The following is an 11,797-nucleotide window of genomic DNA, read 5'->3' as shown; positions in this document are numbered from 1 at the left end:
GCTCCTGCTGCCCCGGCGCTGTTTCCCCTCCAGTTTTTAGGATGGGAAACGGGCGGCGTGTTTCGGCAGCCCGGTTCATCCTCCCGGTTTGCTGCGATCCCTGCCATGGTGCCGGGGGGGTGTGATCTGCAGCCCCCCCACCCCCCCCGCCTGCCCCTCGTCACGCCGCTCTTACAGCCTTTAAATCTCTTACAAAACAGCCTCGGCCGAGTTGCCTAATCCTGGGGAGGAATGCGGTGGGTAAGCACGGCTCTCTGGGTTGATTTTATTACTGGAATTTCCTCGTCTCTGGGTTTTTTGGGTTTTTTTTCGGACAGAAGTTAAATGATTAATAACCGGAGGAGGGAACCCAGCGAGGTCCTAAGGAATGATTGACTGGGTGGGGGCAAAGGGCACAGCGGGGTCCCAGCGGGTCCCCCGGGCACATGCGCGGTGCCGGGACGGTGCCAGTGGCAAGCGGAGGTGAGAGCCTGGCAAATGCAGCTCATCCCTAGGGTGGGAGGGGGGCTCGTGAGTATGCGCCCACCCCCCAGCACCCCAAATTCCCAGCTGATGGGGTCTGTCCCACCGTGGCTGCGGTGGCCCTGGCACAGAGCTGGGGCTGCTGTTGTCACCCGTGGCAGTGGGTGACACTCGCGGTGATGGTTCCTGCTGGGAGGGGGACACACGTGGGACCCCCCCCCATTGTCGTTGCCACCGCGGTTCCCTCTGCTCCTCTGTGGGGTTTTGCCTCTGCAAGAAGCGCGTTGCAGGCAGGGATGAACCTGCCTGCGCGGGCAGTGCCAGGCGTCCTGTGACAGCGATGTCACCCAGCGACGTCACTCGGCTATTTTTGATAGTAAATGGTGTTTTGGTTTGGTTTTTTTTTTAGCTGTGGAGATGTGAGAGGAAAAGGGCTGGTCTGCGTGTGCGTGGCCCCCCCTCCAGGTTTTATGCTGCTTCAGGGATTTTTTTGTGCCACTGGTTGGGTTTACTGGGACCAGTGGGAAGGCCCTGCGTGCTGCTGGTTTCTCTGGTGTGGCCGGCAAGGAGCTGCGGGGCGCAGCCAGCCTGGGGGTCCCGTTTCTCCCTCCTCAGCAGGGGAAGGATGCGTGACTTTTGCAGCTGGAAGCAAAACCCAACTGTGCCGGGAGGTGCTGGGGAAGGGGCAGCACGGCTGGACCCCTGCGGCAAAACCCGTGTGTGGGGGGGGCATGGGGTGAGACCCCGCTGCCATGGGGCTCTGCTGGGCTCGGCCGTGTCCCCTTAGTGCCGGGGAGAGGATGAGCTTCACCCCGCCCGGTCACGAGTGGTGTCCCCCAGGGCTGGGTTTTGGGGCCACTCCTCTTTAATATCTTTATTGATGATCTAGATGAGGGGATCGAGTGCACCCTCAGTCAGTTTGCAGATGACACCCAGTTGGGTGGGAGTGTTGATCTGCTCCAGGGTAGGGAGGCTCTGCAGAGAGACCTGGCCAGGCTGGAGCGATGGGCTGAGGCCAACGGGGGGAGTTTCAATAAGGCCAAATGCCGGGTGCTGCCCTTGGGCCACAACAACCCCCAGCAGGGCTACAGGCTTGGGGAGGAGTGGCTGGAGAGCTGCCAGTCAGAGAGGGACCTGGGGGTGTTGATTGATAATGAGCCAGCAGTGTGCCCAGGTGGCCAAGAAGGCCAATGGCATCCTGGCTTGCATCAGCACTAGCGTGGCCAGCAGGGACAGGGAAGGGATCTTACCCCTGTGCTCGGCACTGGTGAGGCCGCCCCTCGATTCCTGGGTTCAGTTTTGGGCCCCTCACTCCAAAAAGGCCATTGAATGACTCGAGCGTGTCCAGAGAAGGGCAACGGAGCTGGTGCAGGGTCTGGAGCACAGGTGTGATGGGGAGCGGCTGAGGGAACTGGGGGGGTTTAGTCTGGAGAAGAGGAGGCTGAGGGGAGACCTCATGGCCCTCTCCAACTCCCTGAAAGGAGGGTGCAGAGAGGGGGGATGAGTCTCTTGAGCCAAGGAACCAGCGGCAGGCCAAGAGGGAATGGCCTCAAGCTGCGCCAGGGCAGGGTCAGACTGGCTCTTAGGAAGGATTTCTTTGCAGAAGGGGTTGTTGGGTGTTGGAATGGGCTGCCCAGGGCAGGGGGGGAGTCCCCATCCCTGGAGGGGTTGAAGAGTCGGGTTGACCCAGCGCTGAGGGATCTGGTGGAGTTGGGAACGGTCAGGGTGAGGTTCATGGTTGGACTGGAGGAGCTTCAAGGGCTTTTCCAACCTCGATGACTCTGGGATTCTGGGATTCTGCCATGTACTTTGCCTGCGTTAGGCAGGAGCGGAGCTGCTCCACCATCGCCGCTGCTGAAGCCACGAGTGTCAGCCAGAGGCCTCAGAGCTGCCTGAGTCAGAGAAAATGTGACTCTGACGGGTAGATTTCGTGACCAGCCTATTTACAGCACCAGGAAATCCTTTGGCTCCTACTTAGCAGGTCTAAAAAAGCCTCTGGCAAACCCAAAATAAGATGTGCACCGGGGTCACCGGCAGTGCCACGAGGAGTGCGGTTTTGTGCCTCCTGCCTGGGACCGACCCATTCCCGGTGCCCCACGGGTGCTCTGCCAGGAGGGTGCACCCCAGGGTGCTGTGCAGAGCGATGCACCCGGCTGCCGAGGATGGTGTCTGCAGGCAGGGAGCAGGATCAGGCCCCAACCCCAAAGCCCTGAGCTGGTGCCGAGGCCAGATTTCGGCCGCACGGAGGGGGCGGTGGCTCCAGCTCGCTCTCGGGAGACACCGGCTTGGGACCTGTGGGTTTGGTGGGGACAACCCAGGAGAGGGGCTTCGTCCCCGGCGGGCGATACCGCACGTGGGAGAGAGGTTGTGTTTATCCAGGCCTGGGGTGATTTTCCCCAAATCAAGGCCCCCCCCAGCAGCTTTTCGGGCTCCTTTTACACACAAAACTCAGGGGTTGGGGCTTTTCCAAACACGCCCGTTAGATCCTGATTGGTTAGTGATTAACATACAATTAAAATACAGCTTACCTAATGCTCCTGCTCCTGCCTGCACTCAGGGGAAGGGGCTCAACCTGGGCTTTTTGGCCTGGGAGGGTGTTTTTTAGTGTTATAATGAGGGTCGTTCACTCTCAGGCCACTCAGAAGCAGTTTCATTGCCAAGTTAATGAATCAATTAGTCCCTTTGCCGGGCTGTCAGATAACTCCTCCTCAGCACAGCCCCAGACGTTCTCTTTATGTTCCAGGACGTTCTCCCTATTTTCTAGGGTTTGGCCATCAAATTCTTGATGAATTTCTTAGCGCTAATCAAGGTCATCTTGACCCCGCTTCGACATCTCACTCGATCGAGCTTCCAAACCTCGTTAATTGTCCCCGGGTGGGGGGTAACTATGGCTACTGGTGCAGTTATTAACCGTGGCCGCTGGTAAATGGGGAATGTTCTAGATCCCCCATCGCCACACGAAGCTTTTGGCGAGATGCCGCCTCCTGCACCCGTGTCCGTCTGTCTGTGTCTTCCGGTGGGAGATGGGGGGGGGGGGTGACAGGGCTTGGGGGGGGGGCTGGCCGAGGCCACGCGGTGCCATCGTCCATCCGGCCTCGGTGGCGATAACATCGACTTTTAATCACCTAAACCGGGACCCTCCGGCGTGCCCGGAGCCCGCTTGGGTCAGGGGGGTGCCGGCATTCGGGGGCCTGATCCTTGGGGGGCACAAGGCATTCGGAGGCGAGGACCCCCCCTCCCAAAACCACACTGGGAAATATTAATGTCAGGGCTCCCGGCGGCGTGTGGCCTGATCGCTGTTGTCTCCGTCCCCAGGTCCTGACGCCGCGCTGAGCCTTGCTGGGCAGCAGGAGATGCACTGAGCAGTGTGGGGTCTCTGCCGGCCCCCCCCCCCCCCCCCCCAAAATGGAGGAGGGGGGGTCTTTACCTGTGGCTACTTGGTTGGCCGCCCTCCACCTCGACCAGTATGTGGAGAGCTTCCAGCAGAGCGAGCTGTGGACAGTGTGGGACTGTCGGGCACTGACGGACGAGGCTCTGACCCACCTCGGCGTGGTGCTGCCCGGCCACCGCCGCCGCATCCTCTTGGGACTCCAGAAAGCCTTCGCCGAAGTCACCCTCCCCGCCCGCACCCCCCAGCCCCCCCCCAGGAAACCAGTGCCCATGAAACGCCACATTTTTCGCCTCAGCACTGCCACGGTGCCGGAGCAACCCCCCCGGTGCCCCGAGGTGTCTGGGGGGTCCCCGCTTCTCGAGCCGGAGAGTGGGGGGGGGAGCTTCGCCCAGCTGCCCCCACCCATCCCACCCAGGGTGGGCTGCCGCCCCCCCCTCAAATTCTCCCCACCGCTTATGGGTGGCAGCCCCGAGCCTCCCGCCGTGCCCCGCAGCCACCCCCCCGCCCCGGACCCCCCCTCACCGCCAGCCCTCGCCGAGAAGCCGCCAGGTGAAAGTGGGGGGAGACCCCCCTTGCCCCCGCTGCCGGCCAAGCGTCACCAGCTGGAAGCCAAGTCCCTGCGGGCCCCCCCGCCCCCCCACCGCCCGCCGGTGCTGCCCCCCAGGGCCGTGTCCCAGAGGAGGTGAGGAGGCTGCAGGGAGGGGGGTGGCGGCTGAGTCTGGGGGTGCCCCGAGGCCGTGGGGTCCCCCTTGGGAGGGGGGGGGGGGGGGCTGCTGTGATGTGGGTGGGACTCTTGGGTGGGTGTATGTGGTGATGGTGTGGGGTGCCCCCGGGGGTACCCAGCTCCCAGCGCATCCCCTTGGGGTGCACACCCCCCCCGGGGTACCCATCCCCCCCAGCCCATCTCCTGGGGGTGCCCCCACCCCCCCAGCCCCCAGCACATCACCTGGGGGTACCCCCATCCCCCCCACACCCCAGCACATCTCCTGGGGGGCCCAGGCAGGCTGGGGGGGGGGGGTGGGGGGAGGGCGGGAATCACTGTGGCTGCTCTTGTGCAGGACAGAGGGTGCCCTCTAGTGTCACCCTGTCCCGGAGGGGGGGGTGGGTATCACCCCCAGGGACACCCCAGCTTTGTCCCCATCCCCTTTCGGGTTGGCGGGGACATGAGGGGGTGCAGGGCCTGTGTGGGGTCAGTGCTGGGATCCGGGCCTCATGCGTCTGTCGGGGGGGGGGGGGGGGGCAATATATTAGCTGGGTGCCCCCCCCCCCAGTCACCCCAGCCTGTTTTGGGCTGGGCTTCTGCTCCCCCCCCGCCAGGTTTGTCCTGCCCACACCGGCAGTGCGGGCAGCGCTGAGGCCCGAGAAACTCGTCACACCCTGTGGGGGCAGGCAGCAGAAACCGCAGCGTGCTGAGGCGGGGGGGGGGGGGCTGGGGGGGGGCTGTGTGCGGCCGGATGACACGAGAGCAGAGAACAGGCCGGGGGTTGGCGAGAGCAGCGCTCGCAGCCCCCCCTCGCGGTGTCCCCCCCCCTCGCCGAGCCACAGCTCCTCCCCGAGCTGCTTTTGCTGCAGCTGCCAGGCCGTGACCCCCCCCTGCCCCCCCCTCGCTCTGCCACAGCCCCAAAATCCTGCCGGGGGGGGGTGGGAGCAGGGTGCTGGTCCTTTGAGGGGGGGGCACACAGGAGCCCCTCACCCTGCTGTGAGCATCCTCCTGGGGTGGGGGGTGATGTGGCCGCTGCAGCCGGGATGCTGAGCAAGGCTGTGGCCCCCCCCCTGCCCCCCCAGCCCCCCCCCAGCAGCTGGACCTTGTTCCCCAAGGGGAGGCAGACCCCTATTTTTTTTTCGGGGGGGTGTGTGTTTGCTGCATCCCTGCCACCCTGGGTGACGGCGCTGGATGGGACCCCCCCACCCTGTGCGGTCAGGATAGGAATGGGGAGGGGGGGGTCGTTCCCCAAACCACCACCCCCCCCCCCCCCGCCAAATGAAGCCGCTCTGCGTCCTGGCCTGGCCGGGAGCACTCTGGTGGCCATCGAGGCCAGTGGCCACCGATTTGGCCAACTCAGGAAGTTTTGCTGGCGGCGGAGCGCTGCGCAGGAAGTGCCGGGGGGGTGACGAGCTCCGCTCCCCCCCCGCCATCGCCGGCATCACCGGCCGGCCTCTCCGGACGTTGCCCCCCCCCCCCCCCCCCCCGCCCCCCACTTCCCAGCTCCGCCACCGAATCTGGGGCCTGATTTGGGGGGTGTCCCCCCCCCCAGCCTGCCCAGGTAGGGAGGTCACCGCTGCCACCGCGCTGGGGACAAGGCGGCGTTTTGGGGGGGGCTGGCGGGGGGGGGTGAACGGTAAATAAGTGCGAGGCGCGAGTGTCGCCTCTTTTGGCTTGTTCGGGTGTTTTGGGGGGGGTGGGATGAGAAAGGGGGGGTTCACGGCGCAGCCCTGCCCCCTGCCCCAATCCCAAACCCGGGAAGGAAACCGTGGCGTGATCGCGGAGGGGGGCCGGGACCCCATTGTTTGACCCCCCCCCCCAGGCGGGGTGCACCCTGAGGGGGGGGGTGGGCATCAGAGCACCCGCGGTTTCGGGGGTGGGGGGGTCCCCTTTGCCCTGCTTGGAGAGTGCTGGGGGTCAGCACCGGTGTGACCCTGGGGGGGTGCAGTGACGGCCACCGGCTGCGAGGTGGGGGGGGGCCAGGGCCAAGCTGCACCCCCGGGATGTTGGGGGGACGCCAACAGCGCGGCAATGGGCGTGTGTGTGTGTATACACTGCACGTGGGAATGGTGGGTAAATATACAGAGATATATATGTCCTGGGGACGTATGGACCGGGGTGGGGGGTGCGGGGGGAGTGCGTAGGGCGGGACAGGTGTAAGTTGGCACCTGGTGCCTATGGCGGGTGGATACAGCTGGGTACGGCCTCGTGCTGGGCCGCGGTGCTGGGTGCGAGCAGAGGCACCGCGGGTGCTTGGGGCCGGTGCCGGTGCCATTGTGGGTGCTGGTGGCAGTGCCTGTGTGGGTGCCAGCGTGAGTGGGGGCGCTGGTGCCGCTGTGGGTGCTGGTGCCAGTGAGGGTGTGGGTGCAGGTACCAGTGCCAGTGTGGGTGCTGCTGGGTGCCGGTGTCGGTGCCGGTGCCTGTGAGGGTGCTGGTGCCAGTGTGGGTGCTGGTGCAGGTGTAGTGTGGGTGCCAGTGTCGGTGCCGGTGCCAGCGTGGGTGCTGGTGAGGGTGCGCGTGTTGCTGATGGTGCCAGTGTCGGTGCTGATGTGGGTGCCCGGTGCCGATGAGGGTGCCGGTGCGGGTGCACATGTGGGTGCCAGTACTGGTGAGGATGCAGGTGCTGATGATGGTGCCAGTGCTGGTCCCGGTGTGGGTGCTGGTCCCGGTGTGGGGTGCTGGTGCCCAGCGGTGGAGGAGGTGCCCGTTGCAGCGGTGCGGGCGCAGACAAGGGGTGCCGTTTTGGTGGGCGCAGGCCGGGGTCACCCCGCGGTGCCTGTTGGGCGCAGGCTCAGCCACTGGCCGGCCACAGGCCTGGCTGCGTGTGTGGGGCCACCAGTGGCAGGAGCTGCCAGAGCCACCAGCCCTGCGGCTGCCTGGGCCCCCCCGGGGGTAACAGGGTGCCCTGCCGCGGTGCTGGGCACTGGGGTGCCCGTGGGCTGCAGCCTGGGGACCCCCATGGCCGCAGGGGCCCCGAAACACCATCCCCCGCCATGAGGGTTGGGGGGGACCCTGGGGTGTGGGGGATGCTTGCCCACATCCAGGATATGCTTGCCCATATCTGGGTGATGTTGCCCGTGTTGGCGGTGATGCTCGCCCAAGTCTGAGTGGTGCTTGCCCATGTCTGGGTGATGTTTGGGGCACAGGGAGCAGCCATCGTGCTGTGGTTTCCTCCGTGCTGTGTTCACCTCTGGGGTCCCACCGCCCCCACCCCCCCCCTCCAGCCCTCTGGGGTTCTGCTGTCGTCCCCCCCCCCATAGCCGCTGGCTGGAGTCCCACTGTCCCCCCCCAGCTCTCTGGTATCCTGCTGCCCCCCCCTCTATAGCCCTCTGGGGTCCCACTGTCCCTCCCCCCCAGCTCTCTGGGGTCCCACTGTGTGCCCCCTCATCCCTCTGGGTCCCACCATGCCCCCCCCCCCCCCCAGCTCTGGGCCACCCTGGGCATCCCTGTGCCAAGGAGCAGGAGGTGACAGGGACACCTCAGCCTTGCTGGGTGCAAGGATTTGATGCCCCCCCACACCCGGGGGATGTTCTGGGGTGCAGAGTAGCTCCCCCCCACCCGAAGCAGCTTGGGGGGTGTGGAGGTGTGTGTGTTGAACCCGGGGGGGGGGGGGGGGGGGGGGGGGGCGTGAGTGCCGTCCAAAAAGACAATGGCAGAAAGCTCTCTCCTGTTTGCCCGAAGCTGGGCACAGCCTGGTGAGCCCCGGGGGGGCTGGCAGTGGCCCCAGCAGAGCAGCCCCCCCAGCCCCCAGCTTTGGGTGGGAGGGGGCCCAGTCAAGCCCCAGTTGCTGGGGGGGGGGAGGGGGGGGGAAGGACAGCAGATAAGGTTGGCACTTCTCATGTTGCCTCAGAGCTGGATGGCATCGTTTGGGCATGGGGGGGGGGTCAGGGGGTGTAGGGGGGGCACCCACGCTGCCCCATGGAGCCGTGGGGGGGACACACAAGGCCTGGGGGTGCTCCAGGAGCGGGGCGTGAGCCAGAGAGCATCGGGGAGGGTGTTTTGGGGAACTGGGGTGTTATCTGAGGGCTGCCCGTCCTGCCAGCCCCTGGGGCGGGGAAGGGGGGGACACACGGGCGGGGGTAGGGGGGGGGAAGTTTCCTCCCAAACCCTCCTGAGATGTCCCCAGCGAGGAGACAGAGGTTGTCGTTGGCCATCGCGCCGTGGATGGCACCAAACAGGGCCCCAGGGGACCCCCCGGTCTTGAAGGGGGAAGGGGGGGGGGCAAACGCCATTTTGGGTGGCCCCGGAGTGGGGGGCTCTGTGGCTTGTGCCCTGGGTGCCACCCCCCCCACCCCAGCAAACCCCTGCCTGGTGTTTCTGAGGGCAATGCTGCTGCCCTGGGCTGCGGGCCAGCTCGCTGCCCACACTGCCCTGCCCGCACTGCCCTGCCCGCACTCCCTACCTGCACTGCCCTGCCTGCACTGCCCTGCCTGCATCCCTACCTGCACTGCCCTGCCTGCACTGCCCTGCCTGCACTCCCTACCTGCACTGCCCTGCCCGCACTGCCCTGCCCAGCACTGCCTGCCTGCACTCCCTACCTGCACTGCCCTGCCTGCACTGCCCTGCCCACACTGCCCTGCCTGCACTCCCTGCCTGCACTCCCTCCCTGCACTGCCTGCCTGCCCTGCCCACACTGCCCTGCCTGCACTCCCTGCCTGCACTCCCTACCTGCACTGCCCTGCCCACACTGCCCTGCCCACACTGCCCTGCCCACACTCCCTACCTGCACTGCCCTGCCTGCACTGCCCTGCCCGCACTGCCCTGCCCGCACTCCCTGCCCGCACTCCCTGCCTGCACTCCCTGCCCGCACTGCCCTGCCTGCACTGCCCTGCCTGCACTGCCCTGCCTGCACTCCCTACCTGTACTGCCCTGCCCGCACTCCTGCTGCACTCCGTACCTGCACTGCCCTGCCCACACTGCCCTGCCCGCACTGCCCTGCCTGCACTCCCTACCTGCACTGCCCTGCCCGCACTCCCTGCCTGCACTCCCTGCCTGCACTGCCCTTCCCACACTGCCCTGCCTGCACTCCCTGCCTGCACACCCTGCCCGCACTGCCCTGCCCACACTCCCTGCCTGCACTCCCTACCTGCACTGCCCTGCCCACACTCCCTGCCTGCACTCCTACCTGCACTGCCCTGCCCACACTGCCCTGCCTGCACTCCCTGCCTGCACTGCCCTGCCCACACTGCCCTGCCTGCACTCCCTAATGTATGGATGGTTGTGGCTGGTTCCCATGGAAATGGCTCTGAGAAACGAGGTCAGCCTGACCCAGAGGAGGGCCAGCGCTTGCCACCCTGCAAGTTGCCTCTTCCACAGCTCGCTGAAAGCTCGTGGGCACCGGCCTGTGGGGGCTGGGAGTCACCAGAGACCCGGGTTGGCCACCCCCAGGGACGGCTGGTGGCCACGCTGGCCTTCCTTCACGATGCCATTCGCCATGCTGGGGTTTGGGGGGGTCTGGCTGCTCCAGCTCGGGGCTGTGGCTATGGGGGGGGGGTTGGGATGGGGATGGTGGCTCGTCCACCCGGCCGTGGGGCTACGAGGGGCTCGGGGTGGGAGCTGCCTGCTCTTTGCCTGCCTCCTGCCCTCTCCCTGCCCGCTTAATCAGGCACTTCATATTTTTTTAAAGAAACTTCCTCTTAACTTCTGCCCTTAAAAACACCATAACCCCAGCGGTTTCTATTTATTGCCCTGCGATTCTCAGGGAGGTGGGAATCAAGCGGAGAAAAAGAGACAGAAACGGCCGAGCTGGGGAGTCCTGGGGGTCCCTCTCCCCCTCCCCGCAGCCAAAGTTTTAGGGTTGGGGGCCCAGTGAGCTGCTCCCTGGCCCAGGAGAAGCCCTAAACCTCCCATTTCCAGGGGGTGTCTGGCTGCCCCGGCTCTCCTGTGCCCACCCCATCGTGGGGGAGGAAGGGAGCACTCCCGGGACCCCCGTCCCACTCGGGGGACCCCACGGCCACCCACAAACCAGCTGAGGAAGCAGCACCGTCGTTGTTTAGACTGGAGGAGGGGAAAAATAACCTGATCTGGGACGTGGGTTTCGAGGCAGACGACGGCTTCTGGTGTCCTTGAGAGCCAGATAAGGAACCTGAGCCGCGGCGGCCGTGACGGCGACCTGGGGTTGGGTGGCAGCAAATGTTTTCAGGCTAGAAAATATTTTTAATATTAATCTCGTTACCGGTGTAGCTCGAGTAAGAAGGCTTTGCTGGGGGATGCTGTTAAGAATTGGGCTGCGGGCTTGGGTCTGCTGGGGTTTGGGGGGCTTGATGTCTTTTGAGGGGTGTCAGGCTGGTTGTGCTGGGGGTCCTCTTGCACCCCGGGCCCCCCACTCTGATGGTTGTGGGGTTTGGGAGGCAGGGGAGGGCTCGGGTAAGGCAGCGCTCGCTCCTCTCTCCCGCAGCATCCCTGACAAAGAGGAGGGCTCCATCCCCCCCGCAGCACCCGGTGTCCCCCTGTCCCTCCTTCCCCGCACGAAGCCGCCGGCCCCGGAGCCGCCAGCCAAGGCCAACCTCCCCTTCGTGCCGGAGTTCGGTGAGTATGAGGGGGGGCCATGCCTGGGCCCCTCAAATCTTCCCCCTGTCCCAAATCATCCATCCGTCAGCACCCATCACGTGGGTGCTGTGCCTTCTCCCCCATCGGTTTGTCCGTCTGTCCTGCCCAGCTTTACCCGGGTCCCTCCCACCTTCATCCCCTTCTTTGCCTTCTGGGCTGGGGATTCTTTTTTGAGGGGGGGGAAGTTCTGAGCTGGGGATTTGGGTGCACCTCCTTCTCCTGGAGTGGGGCACTGGAGGGTTTGGGTGGGCAACCAATTCACAGAGGAATTTGGGGGGGCTGGAGGGGGTGGGGGGAGCGCGGCAGGAGCACGACGCAGCCACCAGCCCCGGCGCTGGGACCCCCGACCCTCTGCACCCACCAGCCCCCTCCTCCTCGGGGGGTCACTGGGGCTCGAGGGGTGCAGCTCCAGTCCAGGGGCATCGCCTGCTTGGGGGCTGCTGCTGCTAACAGCAGTAATGCAGCTTTAATTTCTTAAAGCTCCTTTATTTAAAGGCTCTAATCCAGCCGGAATAGTTCTGCTGAAAGGAAGAGGAAGGGCAGGGCTCTGCTGGGCACTGGGCGCCTGCCCGGGCTCTAGCCTGGCCAGCAGCCCCGCTGGATGTGGCACTGGTTTAACTGGGAGCTGGGGTGTGTTTGAAAAGCTCGGAGAAGCCGTGGGCATAAAAGAACTTATTGACACCAGTGGGATG

General features: G+C 65.4%; 1 protein-coding gene across 1 annotated transcript in view; it reads left to right on the top strand.

Moving 5' to 3' along the window:
- Positions 1 to 3,778: 3,778 nt before the first annotated feature.
- The window catches only part of ARAP1 (ArfGAP with RhoGAP domain, ankyrin repeat and PH domain 1), a 28,859-nt gene continuing 20,840 nt past the window's right edge, over positions 3,779 to 11,797 (top strand). The window contains exons 1-2 of the mRNA XM_074816758.1: positions 3,779 to 4,535; positions 10,954 to 11,084. Coding sequence (XP_074672859.1) covers positions 3,868 to 4,535; positions 10,954 to 11,084 — 799 coding nt within the window. The 5' untranslated portion in view covers positions 3,779 to 3,867. The remainder of the gene's footprint in view (positions 4,536 to 10,953; positions 11,085 to 11,797) is intronic.

Source organism: Strix aluco, chromosome 2, assembly GCF_031877795.1.
Source record: "Strix aluco isolate bStrAlu1 chromosome 2, bStrAlu1.hap1, whole genome shotgun sequence".
In the NCBI taxonomy this organism is placed as follows: domain Eukaryota; kingdom Metazoa; phylum Chordata; class Aves; order Strigiformes; family Strigidae; genus Strix; species Strix aluco.
This window is presented reverse-complemented; position numbering and strand designations above follow the sequence as displayed.